Source organism: Felis catus, chromosome X (assembly GCF_018350175.1).
Source record: "Felis catus isolate Fca126 chromosome X, F.catus_Fca126_mat1.0, whole genome shotgun sequence".
NCBI classification, from domain to species: domain Eukaryota; kingdom Metazoa; phylum Chordata; class Mammalia; order Carnivora; family Felidae; genus Felis; species Felis catus.
In genome coordinates this window covers 109,921,357-109,943,854 of record NC_058386.1, presented here as the reverse complement: position 1 = coordinate 109,943,854, position 22,498 = coordinate 109,921,357, and the positions used below count along the sequence as shown (strand labels likewise).

The 22,498-nt window shown below is 42.1% G+C and overlaps 1 protein-coding gene across 2 annotated transcripts in view; it reads left to right on the top strand.

Moving 5' to 3' along the window:
- Positions 1-22,498, top strand: part of GPC3 (glypican 3) — a 421,980-nt gene that overhangs the window by 204,849 nt on the left and 194,633 nt on the right. For both annotated transcript variants that reach the window (XM_023249386.2, XM_023249385.2), the window contains exon 3: positions 18,401-19,095. In XM_023249386.2, coding sequence (XP_023105154.1) covers positions 18,401-19,095 — 695 coding nt within the window. The remainder of the gene's footprint in view (positions 1-18,400; positions 19,096-22,498) is intronic.

Here is a 22,498-nt window from a genome sequence, read left to right as displayed (position 1 = left end):
TTCATTTGCTACGAGGAACTGTTGCATGTGCTTTATGTAAAGCATTTAACAAAGAAATCAGTTGAGTTTTCAATAAAACTGGTGTTTTTCTAACCCACTTCTCAGAATTTGCACTAGGGTGGGTGTTAGACTCTTCAGTAATTGCTACAGGCCAGAATTCAGATAGCAAGCCTCAAAATTTAGCTGGTTTGGTGCAAATAGGTGCCACTGAATAATCTGTCCAGGCCTAGAGAGACCAGATGGCTTGCCTTTATAGATTACATTGGTGCTGTAGTATTTTTTCGACTGTTGCCTCACCATTCTAGGTGTCAGTAGAATTGGTTCTTCATCTAGAAACCAAGGTGGAGACAAGGAGGAGGTGACATGGTAGATGAAGGAGAAAAGAAATCATAGACCGTACACACTACATTTGTGGATGTGTAACAATAATTTTCTCTTTTTTTCCATTTGTTTAATGTTTTATTTATTTTTGAGAGAGAGAGAAGACAAGCAGGGGAGGGGCAGAGAGAGAGGGAGACACGAAATCCGAAGCGGGCTCCAGGCTCTGAGCTGTCTGCACAGAGCCTGACGTGGGGCTCGAACCCACAAACCATGAGATCATGGCATGAGCTGAAGTTGGGCGCTTAACCGACTGAGCCACCCAGGCGCCCCAGTAATTTTCTCGTTAAACAAGAGAAAGGCAGTATCCAAAAGAGATTGTCAGAGACAGGCGGGAAGAAGGAAGAAAAGCTTGATTCCTGAGACGGCCCACGGATGGGGTCCCCTTGACTGGAGGGAGAAGCTCAATGCTCAGTAAATCGTGAAACACTTCTTCTGCCTGTGAACAGTTTTGCCTTTGTGAGAAGCATCCAGCGCTTTTCAGACTTTCCAGCAGCCAGGTCGCAATTGCACATCCCCGTGGCTGCTTCCCCAGCTTGGTGGCCAGTGTGAGTAACGTGAGGGGAACCGAGAGCCTGCCCAGCTTCCCCGAGGACGTCTCCGGAATAACCCTCCCGTTTTCTTTTTTTTTTTTTTTTTTTAATTTTTTTTTCAACGTTTTATTTTATTTTTGGGACAGAGAGAGACAGAGCATGAACGGGGGAGGGGCAGAGAGAGAGGGAGACACAGAATCGGAAACAGGCTCCAGGCTCCGAGCCATCAGCCCAGAGCCCGACGCGGGGCTCGAACTCACGGACCGCGAGATCGTGACCTGGCTGAAGTCGGACGCTTAACCGACTGCGCCACCCAGGCGCCCCACCCTCCCGTTTTCTTAACTAGCTGACTTGTGTCAGGCTCAACCCTTCGTCCCAGAGATTCATTTTATAACGTTTATATATGACATAAGACATTCTTATAAAGAATATAAGAGCGCTTTGCCGAAAATAAAACATTCCCTCCTTTTGACAGGCTTAGGGGAAAGCCACGTGGTTGACCTGGGCGGGTGTTCCACTCCTTCCCACCTGCCGTGGTCCCTATGGTGATGCTTGGGTGCAGCCGTGGTCCCGTCGGGTGCACCTGAGCTGCTCTTCCCCTGAGTTAATCAAGCCAGCCTTCCTGAGTCCCCTGGCCCTCCAGTGTGGCTCTTGCCGGTAGCACTTTGAAGAAACTGTGGCTCAAGGGGGGGCCTGGCCTTTTCGCAAAGGCTAGCTTTGCAATTAAATACCATAGTTTTATGATTAGAGCTGAGAGCTCTGAGCTCTCATACCCGTATCAATAACCCCTAGGAAATGCACAGGATTGACCTTTTCCACTTGTTGTCTTATAATTTCCTTTTCATCTTGGCTCTATGGCCCTGCAGGCAGCATGTGCCCGGGGAATTACCATTTTCGGTAAGGAGTTGGAATCATTCAGACTTTTGCCCTATTCCTCACATCTCACCCAGGGTACGGAGTTATTTTCCTAAAATGTCCACTAAACCCAGGGCCGCCCAACAACTGAAATGTTAAGGGTCTTCTTTTCCTTTTAGAGCTGAGCCAAAAAGAAAAGGAAAAGGGGAAAAAAAGAGAAGCCACGTATACCTCAAGGCACTATTGTATTGCATAGAGTTTTCATGGGGTCAGCTCTGGGGTCAGGCTGTTTGAATTCAAATCTTGGCTCTTCTATTTACTGATGGTGTGAGCTTTGGCAAGTTGCTTAACCTCTCTGTGCCTCAGTTGTCTTATCTGTAAAATAGAGACGATAGTACGCCCACCTCGTAGGCTGGGTCTGGTAACACACGAACTAATTCACACAGAACACTTGAAATACTGCCTGGCAGAGGAAACTGCTGCACGGATGCTAGTTCTTTGTAGACCTAAAGCCGGTCTTTAAGTGCTATCTGATATTTTCCCTAAAAGGAAAGGGATAAAATGGCAAAAAAAAAAAAAAAAACCCCAAACCAAAACAAGAAAACATTGCACTTTTCGGGGTCCTGTGTTTCATTGCCATCACCAGCCACCAGGTAGCTACATGCCTTAGAGCCAGTCTTAGCTTCGGCTCTTTATCTGGGAAGCGGGTGTGATAACATTTCCCGTAACTGCTATTTACACACATGCGTGCACGTGCCCCCACCATACGTACACTTTGATTTACTTTCATTGATAGGTAAGGAGGAGAATTAAATGAGAATACAAATTTCAAAACTCTGAAATGACATGAATCGCTTCAGTTATGGTGCTTGTGTTCCCATGTATACTGTGTATACTTAGGCTGTCATGGATTTTCTGAACACAGCGTACTTGCATGTCTAGAAGGTATTTTATGCTTTTCAAAGGAAATAGGCCGTCCAATACTTTATCATAGCTGGTTTTTGCAAGCCTCTAGGGCATGAGGACCATTTTGTTTGCATGCTTTACTCACAGTCTGGCAGATCGTGTGCATTTGGTACATATTAAATGGAGAAAATGTAGTTTGGTACAAGTGCAGTCAACCTAATGATACAGCAGAGACGCCTCAAAAGTGGTCTTCAAGTAGTTTTCTAGCAAGTAGTTAATATTATTGACTTCCCATAGCATCAGACGCCTGCAATAATTTAGATCCCAAACAAATTGACATTCGGTTTGGACACATCTCTTAAGAGACTATGTTATGGTTCATCAGGAGGAACAATAGCTCAAACTTTTGGGGCTTGGGATCTCTTATCCAAGATTTACCTTATCTTTCACAAGGGAGTAGATAGTAGTTTCATGGCTCTCTAGGTGTAAGAAGTGAAAAGAAAATCGTGATAAAGAGTGCTCAGTGAGTACTTGTTGAGCGTATGAATGAAGAAGGCCTTGGGAAGGAGTGCGTATAAATTTTAAGTCAACTCAGATCATGTAGTTCTCATTAGTGAGAGGAAGAAGGATGGGAATGCATCTTCCAGTGACCATGGGGAAGAGCAGTCTGATGCTTCTGTAATCACTAAAGCTTTGGCTCTGAAGCACTTCCAGAAATACAGAGTGCAATGGAAATCCTTAATAACGGGTTACAGACACAGTTCTTTCCGATAACAATGGTTGCATAAGCTACCGTCAGTTGACCTTTCTTAGGATACTCATTTACTGTCTAAGACCAAGACTGTGCGAAAGGAACACATTAATTGCCCTGACAACACAAAAGCCCCCTAGTTGTGCCCTTTCTTTTTTATATCTAAAGGTCTATTGAAAAAGAAATACAGGATTTTATTAGATAAAAGCACTACCAGAAGGGTTGCATTGAAACCTTTAAATGAAGCCATTCCCTCTTTATGGAGAAGAATCTTTCATTTCATATGTCTTCAAAAGCCTATTTTTATTTTCCTAAGCTATGGTTAGTAATAGTAGGTGGTTCAGAGAAGAAACTCTTTAGCCTTGATTCATGGAATTATGGTCACATGCTGTAAAAAGAAAATTTCACAAGTTGAGAAGACAATAACCAGACCTAGAATGTCTTAGTGTTTTTTTGGTCTAGCTAAGACATAAGCCATTCTTCTCATGACTGTTTGGAGTTACCCATTTCCTGTCCTCATAAACTCCTTGGAGAAGGACATTTTAAAAAAAAAAATAAAAAAAGATTTTAATTAGTGGAATGATTTGGGGAGCCCTGGGGACTTTTTGACTGTTCATTGTGGATTCTCAGAGAAACTGTAGAAATTCACTTCCTTGGATACTAATGGGCATTCTTTCATAAAGAGTGAACTACAAGACCTAAGAATGTGAGCCAACTATCTCTTTTCGTAGGTGTCATTTCTTCACCCTGGGAACCTTGAAGAAGTATGAATTTCTCTCTCTCTCTCTCTCTCTCTCTCTCTCTCTCTCTCTCTCTCTCTCCAGTGCCCGCAGAGAGGAAGAGAGGGAGAGCGAAAGCGAGGGGGAGAGCGAGCGCGAATATTTCCTAATGAACCAAGAGTTGGCTCATTCACGTGAAAGCCTGGGAGATAGAGAAGAATGAAAGAAGTCTAAGGATCATGCCTTAGAACAGAACTAGCTCATCACGATGATAGGGCAAGGTATGGTCCAGCATGAAAAATGCTGGCCCACAATATTCTCTTATAAGAACGAGAGCTATTCTTGGTATGTTCCCAGTAAAATGAGTTCCTAATCCCCAGTGACTTCCGCAAGACAAATTGTCTGGAGTTCCCCTTACATTCTTCTGTTTTGCCACCTTCCTAATTTCTCAAGGGTGGCTTGTTCTTGAATCCAATGTGAAGGCAGACATATGTCTTCTGAGCTGTGACGAAAGCCAGCCTTATTAGTGCCTACCTAATTTTAAAGTTGTTATATACATTCGACCAGAATTTTTAAGATATGGAAAAGAGGTAAGAGGATAAAAGATTTTAGAGGGACCATGTACGCACGTCCAAACTTGGGCCCTGACAACTGCTGGGGAAGAGAGTGTTGGACTACTAATGAGTCCCTGACAAGGATCTGGCCATTTATAAATACAAATGTTTCAATAGTTGCTATTTGAACTCATGAGAGTACATTGTTGAAGTGATATTTTGTCTCGAAGGGGTAGGTATACTTTCTCTCCCCCTCCACGTTCTTATTTATCTACCTACCTATTTATTTACACCCTATCTTGTCCCCAAAAGAATTTACAGTGCTCTATAAAAGTGCACAATAAAAGCAGGATACTATGTAACCAAAATGCATAGGAATAATCAGGCATAGGGGAAAATACAGGTAAGAAAGGAAGGTGGAGCCAGGACTAAGGTTATGAGACAGATGCATGACTTGAAATTTATTGGGCCTGGTAGAGGTGGACCATAAATTTCATCTGTATTTTCTAGCAACAAATGTGAAGAGGGAAAAATGATCGGATACATGAATCCCCGTGTCCAGAAGGTTAAAACAAACTCATTTTTCAGAAAAGCTCGAGGAGGGTAAATGAGAAGAACGAATTGGGTTAATGTAGCAATGGGGTGGCCAACTGCAGAGTCATGTGGTTTTAAGTAGTTAAGGATATTCATTTCTCATTTCTGAGGATTCTTTAAATCAATCATTTTAATTGTCTTCTCTGGTCTGTGAGAGCCTTTGGGAGGAAATCTGTATCTGTGTGTGTGTGTGTGTGTGTGTGTGTGTGTGTGTGTGTGTGTGTATCTGCCTATCTATGAAATGATGTATGTCATAGCCTTTGAAAAATATGTTACTTTCATTTTTTCCCACTTATTTCTTGACTTCGAATTGACATACCTTCGTGTTTGGAAGCCTAGTATGTAAAACTTAAAAGGGAAGGCTACATACATTTAGAGTCTGGTCATGGGCCTGCACAAATAAATGTCTTGTATCTAATAGCAACTGATTTCGAAGCTTGGTCAATTCTAGTTAAATTAACGTGGAACATAAAATGCCAGGAAAATCCAACAGAAGTTGGAGCAACCATTTTAGTGTCTTCTCTATGAAGTATTCTAGAAAACACAGGGGCTTTTCTTACCACCGAAACTTGCCATTTTTCTGTGGCTGAGTTTTAAAAAACCACTCCGTATTCAAAAATAACACTGAAATGTGTTACCTATTTGGATGTTTTGGTCCATTAACTTTTTCTGGTGGTTTTCCCAATTAAAATTACATTGATGCCATATGGCATCTATTGTATGCTAAAACTCCCTAACTCATGAAAGAAATTCCAAAGCAGATTGAAGAAGAAAAGAGAGTGAGTTAACACTTTCCAGTGGTTCTAGTTACTGGATCCATCAAAGACTAATTTCCAAGGTACGGTTGTTCTCATTAAAAAATTAGTATTTTTTAGAGCAGTTTTAGTTTTAAACAGAACTCAGGCAGATAGTACAGAGTTCTGCCCTTCCCCTGCACACAGTTTCTTCTATTATTACCATTATTAGCGTCAGTGTAATACATTTGTTATAATTAATGAACCAGTATCAGTACGTTATTATTAGCCGAAGTCCATAATTTACATTAAGATTCACTCCAAGTTGCACAGTTCTGTGGGCCTTAACAAATGTATGATGTCCTGCATCCTCCATTAGAATATCATACAGAACTGTTTCACCCCCCCCTAAAAAGCCCTGTGCTTCACCTATTCACCCCTCCCTCCATCTCTACACTCAAATCCCGGGCAACTGCTAATTTTTTTAGTGTCTCCATAGATTCACCTTTTCCAGAATGCCAAAGAGTTGGAATCCTACAGTATATAGTCTTTTAAGACTGGCTTCTTTCACTTAGAAACGGACATTTGAGGTTCCTTCCTGTCTCTTCATGGCTTGATTGCTCATTTTTTAAAATGTTTTAATGTTCACTTATTTTTGCAAGAGAGAGACAGAGACAGAGAGAGAGGGAGACAGAGACAGAGACAGAGCGTGAGCAGGGGTGGGGCAGAGAGAGAGGAAGACACAGAATCTGAAGCAGGCTGCAGGCTCGGAGCCGTCAGCACAGATCCCGACGCAGGGCTCGAACCCACGAACCGCGAGATCGTGACCTGAGCCGAAGTCGAACGCTTAACCAACTGAGCCACCCTGGCGCCCCTCATTTCTTTTCATCACTGAATACTATTCCATTGTATGGATATACCACTTTTCATTTATCCTATTGAAGGACATATTGCTTGCTTCCAGTTTGGGGCAATTCTAAATAAAGCTGCTATAATCATTCATGTGCAGGTTTTTGTGTGAACATGAGTTTTCAACCCAATTGGGTAAACATCCAGGAGCACAAATGCTGGATCGCATGATAATAGTATGTTTAGCCATTCTAATGGTTGTGTGGTACTATCTCATTGCTGTTTTAATTTGCAAATCCCTCATGACATATGACATTGAGCATATTTTCTCATGCTTATTTGACATCTGCATATCTTCTATTTGGTGAGATATCTACCTATGCAGATCTGCTGTCCATTTTTAATTGGTTTGCTGCTTTTCTTGTTGAATTTTAAAAGTTCTTTGGATCTTTTGGACACAAGTCCTTTATCAGATATGTTTTGCAAATATTTTCTCAGTCTGCACCTTGTTTGCTCTTTCTCCTAACAGATGTTTTTCTCTTCATCCTCTTAACATCACAGAACACATGTTTTTACTTTTAATAAAGCCCAACTTACCAATTTTTTATTTCATGGATTCGACTTTTGACGTTGTATCTAAAACCTTATTGCTAAACCCAAAACAATCAAGCTCTTCTCACACGTTATTTTCTAGAAGTTTTATAGTTTTTGCATTTTACGTTTAGGTGGACAATCCATTTTGAATTAATTTTTATGACAGATATAAGGTCTGTGTCTAGATTTATTTCTTTGCATATGGGCATCCAGTTGTTTCAGAACCATTTGTTGTAAAGAACTATCCTTTTTCCATCGTATTGCTTTTGTCCTTTCTGTGATTTTCTTTCTGGGCTCTGTATTCTGTTCCATTGATCTATTTCTTTATTCTTTTGCCAATACCATGCTGTCTCTATTACTGTAACTTGATAGGAGTTCTTGACGGCGGGTAGTGCCATTCCTTCGATTTTGTTATTCTTTTGTGTCATGATGGCTATTCTGGGTCTTTTGCCTTTCCATATGAACTTTAGTATTGATATCCACAGTATAACTTACAGGGATTTTGATTGGGAGCCCAATGAACCTATAGATCACGTTGGGAAGGACTGACTTCTTCATAATATTGAGTCTTTCTACCTAAAAAACACGGAGCATCTTTCCGTTTATTCTTGTACATACTTTGTTAGAATTACACCTACGCATTACTTTTTTGGGTGCTTATATAAATGGTATTGTGCTTTCAGTTTGAAATACCTGTTAATTATTGTCGACAAATAGAAAAAACAATGGACTTGCGAATATTAACTTTGTATCCTGCAACCTTGCTTTAACTGCTTATTACTTTTCAGAGAATTTTGTTAATTCCTTGTTGCATTAGCTAGGACTTTAAATACAATGTTGAATAAGAGTGCTGAGAGGGATATCTTTGCCTTGTTCCCGATCTCACAGGGAAAAACTCCAGTTTCTCACCACTAAGTACAATGTTAGCTGTAATTTTTTGTGGATATGCTTTTAAAGGCCCCCTCTATTTCTCGTTTGCTGATGGCTTTTATCATAAATGGTGTTGGATTTTGGCAAATGTTTTTTCTGCACCTATTGATACGATCATGTGATTTTTCTTTTTTAGCCTATTCATATGATGGGTTACATTAATTGATTTTTGAACGTTAAACCAGACTTGCATATCCAAAATAAGTCCCACTTGGTCATGGTTTATGATTCTTTTTATACCTTGCTGGATACGATTTGCTAATCTGTTGTGGATTTTTGCATTTATGTTCAGGAAAGATATTGTCCTGTAGCATTCCTTTCTTGAAATATCTTTATCTGGTTTTGGTGTTAGGGTAAGGATGGCCTCATGGAATGAGTTAGGAAACATTCTCTGTGCTTCTGTTTTCTGGAAGGCACTGTAGAGAATTGGTATCCTTTCTTCCTTAAATGTTTTGTAGAATTCACCTGTGAAACCATCTAGACCCGGTGCTTTCTTTTTGGAAGGTTGTTACTTATTCACTCAATTTATTTAATAAATACAGGCCAATTTAGATTATCGATTTCTCTTTGTGTAAATTTTGGTAGTTTTGTCTTTCAAGGGGTTGGCACATTTCATCGATTTTTTTTTTTATCAAGGTTGTCGCCATAGAGTTGTTCATAAATATCATGTTTTTATTCTTTTAATATCTATGGAACAGTAATAATGACTCCTCTTCTGTTTTTCGTATTAGTAAATTATGGGGTTTTTTCCCTCTCTCTCTCTTTTTGGATTAGTCTGGCTAGATATTTTTAAATTTCATTGATCTTTTCAAAGAACTAGCTTTTGGTTTCATTGGATTTCTCTATTGATTTTCTCTTTTCCATTTCATTGATTGCTGCTCTAATTTTTATTATTCTGCTTGCTTTAGATTGATATTGCTCTTCTTTCTCTAGATTCCTTTGGTGAAATCTTACTGATTTGAGATCTTTTTTTTCCTTTCTAATATATGCATTCAATGCTATAAATTTCCCTCTAAGCACTGCTTTTGCTGCATCCCACCAATTTCTTTTTTTCGTTTTTATTATGCTTTTAATTTTACTTCCAGTATGGTTAACATACAGTGTTATATTAGTTTCGGGTGTAATATATAGTGACTCACATTTCTGTACACTACTCTGTTCGTCATGACAAGTGACCTCTTGATCCTCTCCACCTATTTCGCCCATTCCCCCACCCACCTCTCCTCTGGTAACCATCAGTTCTTTATAGGTAAGTGTCTGTTTCTTGGTTTCTCTCTCTCTCTCTCTCTCTCTCTCTCTCTCTCTCTCTCTCTCTCTCTCCCCCTTTCTTTGTCCATTTGTTTTGTTTCTTAAATTCCACATATGAGTGAAATCATACGGTGTTTGTTTTTCTCTGACTGATTTTGCTTAGCGTTATACTCTCTAGCTCCATCCGTGTTGTTGCAGATGGCCAGATTTCACTCTTTTTTTATTGCATCCCACCAATTTCAGTGAGTTGTATTTAGTTTCATTTTCATTTAGTTGAAAATATTTAAAAATTTCTCTTAAGACTTCTTTGTTCCATGTGGTATGTAGAAGTGTGTTGTTTAATTTGCAAATGATTGGATACTATCCTGTTCTCTTTCTGTTATTGATTTGTAATTTAAAGCCATGTGGTCTAAGAATGTTCTTTGTATGATTTCTGTGCTTTTAAATGCGTAAGATGCATTTTATGGCCCAGAACGTGGTCTGTCTTGGGGAATGTTTTATGTGAGCTTGGAAAGAATGTATATCTTGCTGTAGATGGATGAAGTGCCCTAAATGTCAATGAGATCTATTTGATTGATAGTGCTGTTCAGTTCATCTGTATCCTTACTAATTATCTGCCTGATAGATTTGTTACTGATAGAGGGATGTTGATGTTTCCAACTATAATTGTAGATTTGTATATTCCTCTTACAATTCTGTCGGTTTTGCTTCACATATTTTGATGTTCTGTTGGTAAATGCATACATGTTAAGGATTATGTCTTCTTGTAGAATTGACTCCTTTATCCCTAATAGTTTTCCTTCTTCCAAAGCTTAGTCTGAAATTAATTTAGCTATTCCAGTTTTTTCTTAGTGTTAGCATGGTATATCTTTCTCTATCCCTTTTTGTCTTTATATTTAAGATGTGTTTTCTGTAGACAATCTAGAGTTGGGTTTTGTTTTTATATTTACTCTAATAGTCTTTTTTACTTTGTGTGTGTATGTATGTATGTATGTATGTATTTTTGAGAGAGAGAGAGCACAAGCAGGAGAGGGGCAGGGGTAGGGGAGGACAGAGGATCCAAAGAAGGCTCTGTGCTGACAGCAGCAAGCCTGATGCGGGGCTCAGATTCAGGAACCGTGAGATCATGACCTGAGACAAAGTCAGAGTTGGATGCTCAACTGACCGAGTCACCCAGGCGCCTCTATTTGTATATTTAAAGATGTTATTTTTAAGTAATCTCTCTACCTCACGTGGGACTTGAACTTAAAACCCTGAGATCAATAGTTGTGTGCGCCACTGACTGAGCCAGCCAGGTGCCCCTAATTGTGCATGTAAACCATTTGCATTTAAAGTGATTAGTGGGGCAACTGGGTGGCTCAGTTGCTTTACGCCTCCGACTTCGGCTCAGGTCATAATCTCACGGTCTGTGGGTTCGAGCCCCGTGTCCGGCTCTGTGCTGACAGCTCAGAGCTTGGAGCCTGCTTTGGATTCTGTGTCTCCCTCTCTCTCTCTGACGCTCCTCCACTCGCTCGGTCTCTCTCTATTAAAAATAAACATTAAAAAACTGTCAAAAAAAATAGTGATTAGTGATGTAATTGTATTAGTATCCACTGTGTTTCTAACTGCTTTCTACTCATTGTGCTTATTCTTTGTTTTGGCTGTTTTTAACCTTCTTTTCTTTGTTTCTGCCTTCTATGTTGCCTCACTGGTAGTGACTTTACCTTGTAACAGGGTATTCCTTATTCCTCCGTCCCGTTCCATCTACATCCTACATCCAAATATACTGTTGCTATTATTGCTTTGAAGTTACCCATTACGTCAATTTTTACAATTTTTTTTTGAAAATTTCTGTTTATTTTTTTTTGAGAGATAGAGAATGAGCAAGCCAGGAAGGGTCAGAGAGCGAAGGAGAGGGAAATCCCAAGCAGGCTCCGCGCTGTCGGCGCTGAGCCTGATGCGGAGCTCGATCTCACGAACTGTGAGATCATGACCTGAGCCGAAACCAAGCGTTAGACACTTAACCAATTGAGCCATCCGGGTGCCCCAGATCATTTTTTCAAAAAAGAAAAGTAAAATATTTCATTTTACCTTTATTTATTCCTTGTCTCATGCTCTTCCTTTCTTTACCTAGACCTAATTTTCTGACCTAATTAATTTACTGAAAATTTGCTTCTAACATTTTATGCAAGGCGAGTCTACTGTGTCAAATTTTTTCTATTTTTGTTGCTCTGAGATGGTCTTTATTTTTCCTTCCTTTTTCGATCATAATTTTGCTGGAAACAATCCCACATTGATGAGGTTTTTTTTCTTTCAACACTAAATATTTCACTTCCCTCTTGGCTTGCATGGTTTCTGACAAGATGTTCGATAGAATTCTTTTTTATTAATGTTTATTTCTTTTTGAGAGAGAAACAAAGCAGGAGTGGGGGAGGGGCAGAGAGAGAGGGGACAGAGGATCTGGAGCAGGCTCTGTGCCAACAGCAGCCAGCCCAACACGGGGCTCGAACTCACAAACTGTGAGATCATGACCTGAGCTGAAGTCGGACACATAACCAGCTGGGCATCTTGGAAGACTTTCTCTTTCTCTTGGGTTTTCTGCAGGTTGAGTATGATATACCTAGAAGTAGGCATTTTGATACTCAACCGGCTTGTTCTCTGAGCTTCTTGGACCTGTGCATGGTGTCTGTCATGAATTTTGTGAAATTTTTGGCCATTATTACCTCAAATACTTCTCCTGTTCTCTCTTCTCTTCCTGGAATTGCAATGACACAGATTTTACACCTTTTGAATTTGTCTCACAGTTCTTAGGTATGCTTTTCTATTTATTTTTTCTCTCTCCATTTTGGTTTGGGAACTTTCTGTTGACATTTCTTTAAACTCACTGATTCATTTCTGTTTGCGTTTTTGATTTCTAACATTTTATTTTGATATTTCTTACAGTTTCCGTCTTTGTATTTACATTACTCAATCTGTTCTTGTACGTTGTTCACTTATTTCATTATAGCCCTTAACATACTGATAATAGTTATTTTAAATTCCCTGTCTGATATTTCCAGAATCTGTGCCATATGTGATTATGGTTCTGATGTTTGCTTTGTCTCTTCAGACTGTTTTTCTTACCTTTGAGCATGGCTGTGATCGTTGAAACTAAGACGTGATATGGGGTAATAGGAACTAAGGTAATTGCGATTTTAGTGTGAATTTTTATGTTAATTTGACTAGGAGCTGGGCTATTTAATGTCTGTTGTAGCCATCGGTGCCAGAGGCTTTAGTTTTCTCTAGTTTCCTTGTTCTATTTTTTTTTTTCTCACCAGTTGTTTTTGGGTTTCCCTAATAGCTCCTTCTTAAATAGGGTCTTTGTCTTTCTCATGGTAAATTATGGGGGGAATAGAAGTGGTCTATAATCTTATGATTAATCTTAGGCTTTCAGTGAGCCTAAATTCTTGGGCTGTGACCTTCATAAGTTTATCTCAGCTTTTGTTTTCTCCCTTTCAATAGAACAAGAGAGCTAGAGGGGGCCAGAGTTGTCTGGTTGCCCTTTTACCAGGTATATTAGGCTTTGGTAACGTGTCCTTTGGAAAGCAGTGGACGTCTAAATTACTACTTTTTCCTCCTCCTGCCTGAAAAACAAAGAGACTTGTCTTAGATCTTCACCGTGAGAACGCTGTATGTTTTCTGGAGGTAAATCCCATGGAAGTGTGGGAGGGGACCTCATAATACTGGGGGCCCAGGAGTTTTTAGGTGTCAAGCAAGTCCACATTCAGCCTGCGTTTGTCAAAATTACCCTGAAAATGTTCCTAGTAGTTTATGGCTCCAGTGGCTTCTGCTCCAGGTAAGCTGATCTCAGCTGTGAGTTTCTATGTTTGCCTCTCTTCCCATATTTCAGGGTGGCCGTTTGCTCTGTGACCTCAGTTCCCTTAATGGGTCAAAGAAGAATTGGTGATTTTCAGTTTGTTGAGCTTCTATCTTTTGTGGAGGATGGGAGTGATGAATTCTAAGCTCTTTACATGTTCAAGCCAAGACCACAAGTCTCCCAATATCCAGTTTTCTTTTTTTTTTTTGTAATTTTTAATGTTTATTTGTTTTTGAGAGAGAGAGAGACAGACAGACAGAGCACCAGTGGGGGAGGGACAGAGAGAGAAGGAGACACAGAATCCAAAGCAGGCTCCAGACTCAGAGCTGTCAGCACAGAGCCTGACACGGGGCTTGAACTCATAGACCACAAGATCATGACCTGAGCCGAAGTCAGATGCTTAACCAACTGGGCCACCCAGGAGCCCCCCCAATATCCAGTTTTCAAGGGCGATGCATATAGTAAAATTAATAAGGGGCGTGGTGTTAAACTGACCTACATTCAGATTCAGGCCCTGACATTTAATTAGAGGCATTACCTCGTACAAGCCATTTAACCTGTCTGAGCCTCAGTTTCCTCACCAGTCAAATAAAAATAATTCCAAATACATATGGCTATGTTAAAGTTCAATGAGAGGACATATGTAAGCAAGTTTATCACAGATACTTCCATGTACATTGCAGGTACCTCATTAATGTTAGTTTCCTTTTCCTATTAAAGTACCTATGCTTGAAACTGGTGCAGCCACTCCGGAAAACAGTGTGCAAGGTCCTCAAAAAGTTAAAAATTGAACTACCCTACAACCCAGCAACAGCACTACTAGGAATTTACCCAAAGGATACAGGAGTGCTGATGCATAAGGGTACATGCACCCCAATACTTATAGCAGCACTTTCAACAATAGTCAAATTATGGAAAGAGCCTAAATATCCATCAACCGACGAATGGATAAAGATGTGGTTTATATACACAACGGAATACTACTTGGCAATGAGAAAGAATGAAATCATGCCATTTGTAGCAATGTGGATGGAACTGGAAGGTATTACGTTGAGTGAAATAAGTCAGTCAGAGAAGACAGGTATCATACGTTTTCACTCATATGTGGATCTTGAGAAACTTAAAATAAAACCATGGGGGAAGGGAAAGGGAAAAAATAGTTACAGAGAGGGAGGGAGGCAAAGCATAAGAGATTCTTAAATACAGAGAGCAAACTGAGGGTTGATAGCGGGTGGGGGAGAGGGGAAAGTGGGTGATGGGCATTGAGCAGGGCACCTGTTAGGATGAGCACTGGGCGTTGTATGTAAGCCAGTGTGACAATAAATTATATTTAAAAATAAAAAATAATAAAGCACCTATGCTTAAAAACAAGGACAGTTTTGAATCCCAACTTGTTATGGCATTTGTGCTATGAGTTTAAAGAGTTTTTATAAAGTAGTTGCCATGTTCTCTCTCTCTCTTTCTTTTAAGTTTATTTATTTATTTTGAGACAGGGAGAGCGTGAGTACAGGGGAGGGTCAGAGAGGGAGGGGGAAGAGAGAGAATCACAAGCAGGAATTCTTGACTCACAAACGGAGAGATCATAACTGACCGAGCCACCCAGGCGCCCTGGGGCTGCCCTATTCTTAAGGGCTTGAAGGGAATTCAGAAGTTCACTTGTTCCTCTTTTCCAACCACAGTTATCATCTCCTTTTTAAACACATGCAGCCTTCTACTGAAAAGGCCCGTGAAAACACATTTCTTTCTGTGTGGGCCTGAATGCAGAAACATCATTACCGAAAGTGAAGATGGTCCTTTTGCTCAGTGATAGACTGTATGTCCAGAGGTTGCAGGGGGGGTGGTTAGTTGAAGAAGTTATTGAACCATTTAAAGAGACATCATGGCCTGATTGCAAACTTCAGTATCAAACCACATCTGGAGAATTGTGTCCCGTTTTGAGCACCATAATTTCAGGAGGATGTTGACAACACTAGAGCGTGTCCAGACAGTGGTGACCGGGATAATGATGGGCACATCTACAAATCTTGCGATATTGGGATGTGTATTAACTCAGCGTATCTTTTTATATATTGTAAAAAAAATAATTTTGTTCAGTGCCAAATTTTTCTTTATGCCTCTCATTTTTACATTGTTCCAGTTTTTCCTGGACGTGACTCCTGGCTTCTTTCCAGGAAGGAGACAGAGGAAATTCCCCCTAGCTTAAGTGTGGATTATTATCTGACCCCCCTCTATCCCCCCCCCCCCAAAATCAATGGGCTGAACTTCCTTGCAGTAATTCTAGCCCTTGGCTTCATTTCATGAAACCTCCAGTTGCCAGCCTCAAGCTGAGCGTCACTTTTCACCTCGTGGTGGTTTCTATAAGTCCCCAAGGAGCCTTCCTTGAGCAGTTATGGTTTGGTCTGTTGTCCTGTGATATAGAAGGAAGGGGGTTGGGCACAACCCAGAGACGTGCTAAGTGGATTCTGAGCTGTGAAAGTTAGAGCAGGGAGCACATGTGAGCTGGAGGTTAGATGTGAACCCTGAGCCCTTTCCCCCTGCGATATGCATTGTTGTTATTCTTTCTGCAGAAGAGTTCGTGATCTTCTGTAATTTTCTTTTTCTATTGATCCAGCAGTGCTAGTAACAGAAAAAAAAAAAACAAAACACCAAGGTTCTGGCAGTACAGTCTATGGAACAGACTGCCCTATATCTCACACATTAGAGAACGCATGCACTGTGCTAGAGACGAGATTTGCCTTGTAGAGAGTTCATTTTAGAGTAGCAGTCCTCCCCCCCCCTTACCTTGTGCTGCCCCAAGGCAAAGGTGAAAGTATGACTCTGCTTTGTGGGTCTTTGGGCTGCAATTCCTTCAAATAACACTTCCATCTGGAGAGGAGAAGCCAATGGGAAAATAATGAGCTTAAAAAGAAGTTAACTTTCTACGAAGAATTTTGAGGATATGTGTGTTGGCCGTCGGGCTGAGGGCAGCTAGAGTGTAACCAGTGCTGGGAGGCCCTAGTCTGAGCTGACTACTACTTTGCAGCTATGGGACCCGAGGGAAGTGCTTAAACTCTGCTGAGCATCAGTTCCATCATCTATAAAATGGGGACCACAGTATCAGATTCAGAAGATTTTTGTAGAATGTAGATATTATCATATTCTCGGAAACGCTTTGTATGCACCATACAGCTTGTGAGCACTTATAAGACTAAGACAAGGATGGGATATCATTTATCTCCAACTACCCAGCACTTACATATTCCCGACACCTCACACAGAGCCTAGGATACATTAAATGATAGGTAGCTGAAATTAAAATGAATGGAGAGTTTTAAATCTCCGAATTTCTGATGATTTCAAAGAATTCACTCACTGGTCCTTTGTATTGCGCCGGGTGATCTCTTGGCCTCATGGCCTCGTTCAACCTTTAGACTCAAGGATTGAGAATAAAGTAGCTTGTGGGGTTGGGAAGAAATTGCTGTAAAGTAAATCACCTTTCCAGGCATCGCTTAACGTTCTAAACGAAACAAACCAAGACGAACAAATGAGCAGTTGATGGAAATGACGATTAGCTTTCGCAAGTGGGCTTGGAAGCCCAGCGGAATTACACTGGCGTCTGCTCACCGTGGCTGGGCGTGTCATGAGCCCGAGGGAAGAATCTAGCAAGCGTGTTCTACCCTGTGAGGGATCTGGGGCGGATGACGGTGGCACAACCTGGAGCCCGCTTCCGCCGCAGGTGACTGTGAGATGTCGGACTAAGTAATCCCAAGGAGCTGGTGGAGTACCGTCTGTCCAGTAGTGTGAAAGTAGTAATAATGTGCTTTTTCAAGGCTCGTGAATTGGCATCATTTAGACTACATCTGTCATGGACCTTTGCGCTTTGGAAGGGAGTGAAAGAAAGTAGTAGGTTAATTGTAAATGTCTCCGGAAACTTGGTTATTTTTGTTTGTTTTTAAACTCGGTCTTATTTTGTGAAAGGCCCATCGTTACGGCTGTTATCCCTTCCCTCCTATAAATGTGGAACTCTGATTATTTGAGATCATCTGTGTCTGGCGTGTTTCAGTTTGGAGAAAACGAGATGGTGACTTTACCACGCTCTTTCTCAAACCAGTGACACTAATTGGGCCTTATGCCAAGGGGGAGGGGCAGCAGATGTAATCCCGAATTCATGGTCTCTGTAGAGTACGTAAGGCTTCCAAGCCACGTGGAAGGCAAACTTTACCAAGGAAGCTCAGTACTTATCCTTCCAAACGTTCAGCTTGCAAATACCAGAGGTGTTATTTGCAATATCAAATGTATAGATAAGGGCATGGATTGTTTTTTCCCATGCAGATACCCATTTTGGGGATAAATTCCATTGTCTAGGTCTGGCAGTACATCAGATACTCCCTTAAAGTTACCTGGAGAATACCTACCCAAAATGATTAAATTCGTGATGGCTTTTATTCTTGGCTAAGAACTTGCCTCTCTCCTCCAGGGCTGAACAGGCTGAAATTGTTATGGGAGTTTATAAAGTATATGGTTTGTTGTCAAATATTTGTCTCTGTCTAAAAATGAAATGTCTTGAAGTACATTTTCTTTGTAACTGAATAAATCAGTGAGAGAAAGAGAAATAACTTCTCATTTAGCCAATTTTTAATCAATATTTTCATGAGAAGCCGAAACGTTAACCGAATCCTGGCTTTTGTCATTTGAAATACAATTTGTGTGTTTAAGAATTTATGTGCACATCAGAGTTTGGACTTCATGTTCAGAAAGGAAAATTGATTTATAGGAGCAGACAACCGCAGGAGTAGAGGCAATGCCAGAAATGAATATGAGTCAATTATTTAAGGCAAGCGGGACTTTAATCACCACAGCGATAGAGAAATCTCAAATTCAATTACGCCCCGGGTTTTCATGCTTTAATTTGTGGGCATTTCTATATCTCTTATTTTACAGAGGCCTTTGAAATTGTTGTTCGCCACGCCAAGAATTACACCAACGCCATGTTTAAGAACAACTATCCGAGCCTGACCCCGCAAGCTTTTGAGTTTGTGGGTGAATTTTTCACCGACGTGTCTCTCTATATCCTGGGTTCTGACATCAATGTGGACGACATGGTCAATGATTTGTTTGACAGCCTGTTTCCAGTCATCTATACCCAGCTCATGAGCCCCGGCCTGCCTGAGTCGACCTCGGACATCAACGAGTGCCTCCGAGGGGCAAGGCGTGACCTGAAAGTCTTTGGGAATTTCCCCAAGCTTATTATGACCCAGGTTTCCAAGTCGCTGCAGGTCACCCGGATCTTCCTCCAGGCCCTGAATCTCGGAATTGAGGTGATCAACACAACTGATCATCTGAAGTTCAGTAAAGACTGTGGCCGGATGCTCACCAGGATGTGGTACTGCTCTTACTGCCAGGGACTGATGATGGTTAAGCCTTGCGGTGGCTACTGCAATGTGGTCATGCAAGGCTGTATGGCAGGCGTGGTGGAGATTGACAAGTACTGGAGAGAATACATTCTGTCTCTGGAAGAACTGGTGAATGGCGTATACAGAATCTACGACATGGAGAATGTGCTGCTTGGGCTCTTTTCAACGATCCACGATTCCATCCAATATGTCCAGAAGAATGGAGGAAAGCTGACCACCACCGTGAGTACCAGTCTACAGTTTTCTGAGGAATTGGGTCCGATGAGGGTGTGGCAGCCTGGCCAGCAGCAGGTGCCGATGGAGAGAAATGCGGGGAGGATCGGGGGTGGGGGGTGGGCAGAGATGATAGAGGGGCTGCACGATCTCACAGGCTACGGAGTCCTAGTGCCTGGCTTTGCATTTTGGCTTCATCTCCTTGGTTGCCGTGGGAACTCGGGTGAATCTTCTTATCTTTGTGGGCCTCGTATTGCTGATTCGTAAAATGAGGTTAAAAAGGATATCTTCTTCATAGGGAATAACACGTTAGCGCATTTAGCGTGTGCGTGGTACACGGTAAGTCTTCAGTAAATATAAGCTATTATTCCCACTGTTGTCAGTCATTGCAATCCTCGTGACAACCCTGGGAGGCAGGCACATTACCTCCATTTCACAAGTGGGGAAACTGAAGCTCAGTGAAACTATAACTTACCCAAGGGCACCCAGCTCTAGTTAGTGGAAGAGCTGTGATTCAGCAGTTGATCGGGTTTGCCTTCGATGAGGTTATCACCAATGTTTCGGATTCTTATTTCACTCTCGGGCTCTTAATTGTGTCTATCACACGACCCTTTTGAGTCGTGACTTTAAACACAAGAGGCCCAGCCAGAACCCACTAACTGACCGTCACTACATGAGAATGTAAGCGAGGCAAAACGTCCACGTTTTCCAGCAATTGTTTCCATGACCTCGGTTACACCAGTCTAACCCTGTTCGGATGGGCTTTGTGATGGGGGTGGGACGGTTCTGACAGCGGGGCCAGAGTGCACACGTTCAGAACCATGGGACGCACCCACTTTTCAAGGTGGAGCAGAACACACAGCCAAGAGCTCCCAGCACATCCCGCTGAGGTGGTCGTGACCGATTCCTGAATGCTGCCAGCTTCGTAGAAGGAGGTGGCAAAATCCGGTAATCTGCTGCCACTGTCGAAGTCCAACTACATCCCAGGTGCTCTGCTGGCCAGTTCACCTGACAGTGTTTCACGGTAATCCACAAAACAGGTTCTAGTGTTAGAACCTCTCAAAGTAAATACATAAACTTAAAACAGAAGTTAAATACCTTGTCCGGGATCTCAAAGCTGTTAAATTGAGGTGGGGGAACTGGGATTCAAACCCAGGTTTGGCTGGCTTGGTTGACGCGTGCTCTTAGCTTCTAGACGGTGAGACTGCCGCAGACTCTCGGCCGTTGGTTACCCAGAATGCGGAGGGCAGACCGGGCCCTTCAGTCCATCTTTGAACTCGGGAAATTCAAAGCGATAGGCGTAATTGGTTTCTTGGGTGAATTAAACTGGGAAGGAGGACGGAAATGATGCACGCCGCGGCACGGCTACTCACGCAGCTGCTCTAAGTGCCCCGTTCACAACGTTAGCCGTTTAAAACACGTTTACTGAGAAAATATTTTATAGTAAAACGAACAGAAATGTCCTATCTAGCGATCGTGTTCTTCAGTGGCTAATTATTTCCTTGACTGCTTTATAATTCGAGGCCAGATTCTGGGGCCTTATGCAACAGTAAATCTTACAGAACTGGAAAAATGACAAGTGGATGTGCCCGCAAACTCACCCACCTGCTAGTGCTTGAGGGCCCCCTGCGTGTCAGACACAAAGCAAGGGGGCCAGGGTGTGGAAATGTCTTTAATAAGAGGAAAAATGAGACAACGTTCAAGACAGGGTTTGGGGATGTGTAAAAGTTGACTCTGATATTGGTCGCTTCACAGCGACATAATTAATCTTAAAAACATGTGTTCTTGTCAAGTGCTTTTAGACACAAAAGTAGGGTGGGGAACTGCTAAGGGGTTAAGTGCATTGTTGTGATTGGGCTCTAGGCATGAAGGTTTATTTAGTAAACATTTATTTATTTGTTTTTTAAAGGTCTTTTTAATTTTTTTTTAACGTTTATTTATTTTTGACACAGAGAGAGACAGAGCATGAACGGGGGGGAGGGGCAGAGAGAGGGAGACACAGAATCGGAAGCAGGCTCCAGGCTCCGAGCCATGAGCCCAGAGCCCGACGCGGGGCTCGAACTCACGGACCGCGAGATCGTGACCTGAGCTGAAGTCGGACACTCAACCGACTGAGCCACCCAGGCGCCCCTTAGTAAACATTTATTAAGCATCTGCTTTGTTCATGGCACTTTGCCAGGTGCTGGGTATTCACAGTTACCCAAGACGCAGTTCTTAAGTCTTGAAAAGGTCGACTCTAGTTGATGGACAGGTGTGTAACTGAATAAATTTCACCATCCTGAGCATTTCACCATAATGTGAGTGGTGGAAGGGGCCATGAGAGATTAGCTAGTCCAATCCCATTGATTTACAAATGAAGAAATCAAGTTTAGAGAAGCTGGTCCAAAGTTATGTAATTAACCGAAGAGCCAGAGGGACTAGAATCCTAGGTCTTCTGCTGCTAGCACTCCCTATTCCCACTATGCCAGTCTGTCTCCGGTTAGACCCTCCAAACTTTCATTCTAAAATCGCTCTAACGATCGCTTCTCGGCCTTTTGGCTAAGATCAAGTGTAAAAGCGCCATAACGATTTTGCAAAGTCATCATGAACTTCAATTGGATAGTTATTTCAGGGTGCCAAACCTGCTGTATTTTAGTTGCACACATGTGTGGGGGGGAGCATGAGCACACGCACATGCACACGCACACAGGCAAATGCGTGTGCATGCTGGGGGAGTACATGTCATGTCATTATCGTACAGGAAGAAAAGGCTTGGCTGTCCAGAGGTGCTCAGTGATGCAGTCCCTTTCTGTTTTGGCCATTAAGGGTCTGATTGCTCCCAGCTCCCAGCTCCCAGCTCCCAGCTGGTTATGAGAGCGTGAAGTCGGCCTTCCCCAGGGAATGCCTGAACTAGAACAGCAAGCGTATGTAAACTCTGCCTTGTTACTGTTTTATGACCACCAACTCTAAGTAATATATCCCAAATGGTGGGGGTGGGGGAATCGTTGGCCAGGTGCGATCCAGCCCATATTCTGTACCAGCCAGAAAGGGGCTGGGCTATTTGCGGGTGGGGGGGGTGGGGGAGGGGTGAGGGGAAGTGAGGGCTGGGTAGACTGCTGAACTCGATTCATGTTAACAAACCCGCAGAATGCCCCAAAGCAAAAGCCGATTTAAAACCAAAGCATTAATGAGGTTCTGCTATAGCACCCTCACCTTCCTGTTGTGATAAAATGTAAAATCCTGCCAGTCTGTCCTGTTTGAGGTTAGGCTGTGGTGAGAGACCTCTTTGAAAATATGCTCTTCCTGAGCTCTGTTGGGACAACCTTTTCAGCTAGCTCCAAGCCGTGCCATGAGGTCCGCCGTACAGGGACTTTGCACAGTTGTTCTGCTGGCTACCATTTACGCCCGATTACAAGGGACATGGTGGTCTTCT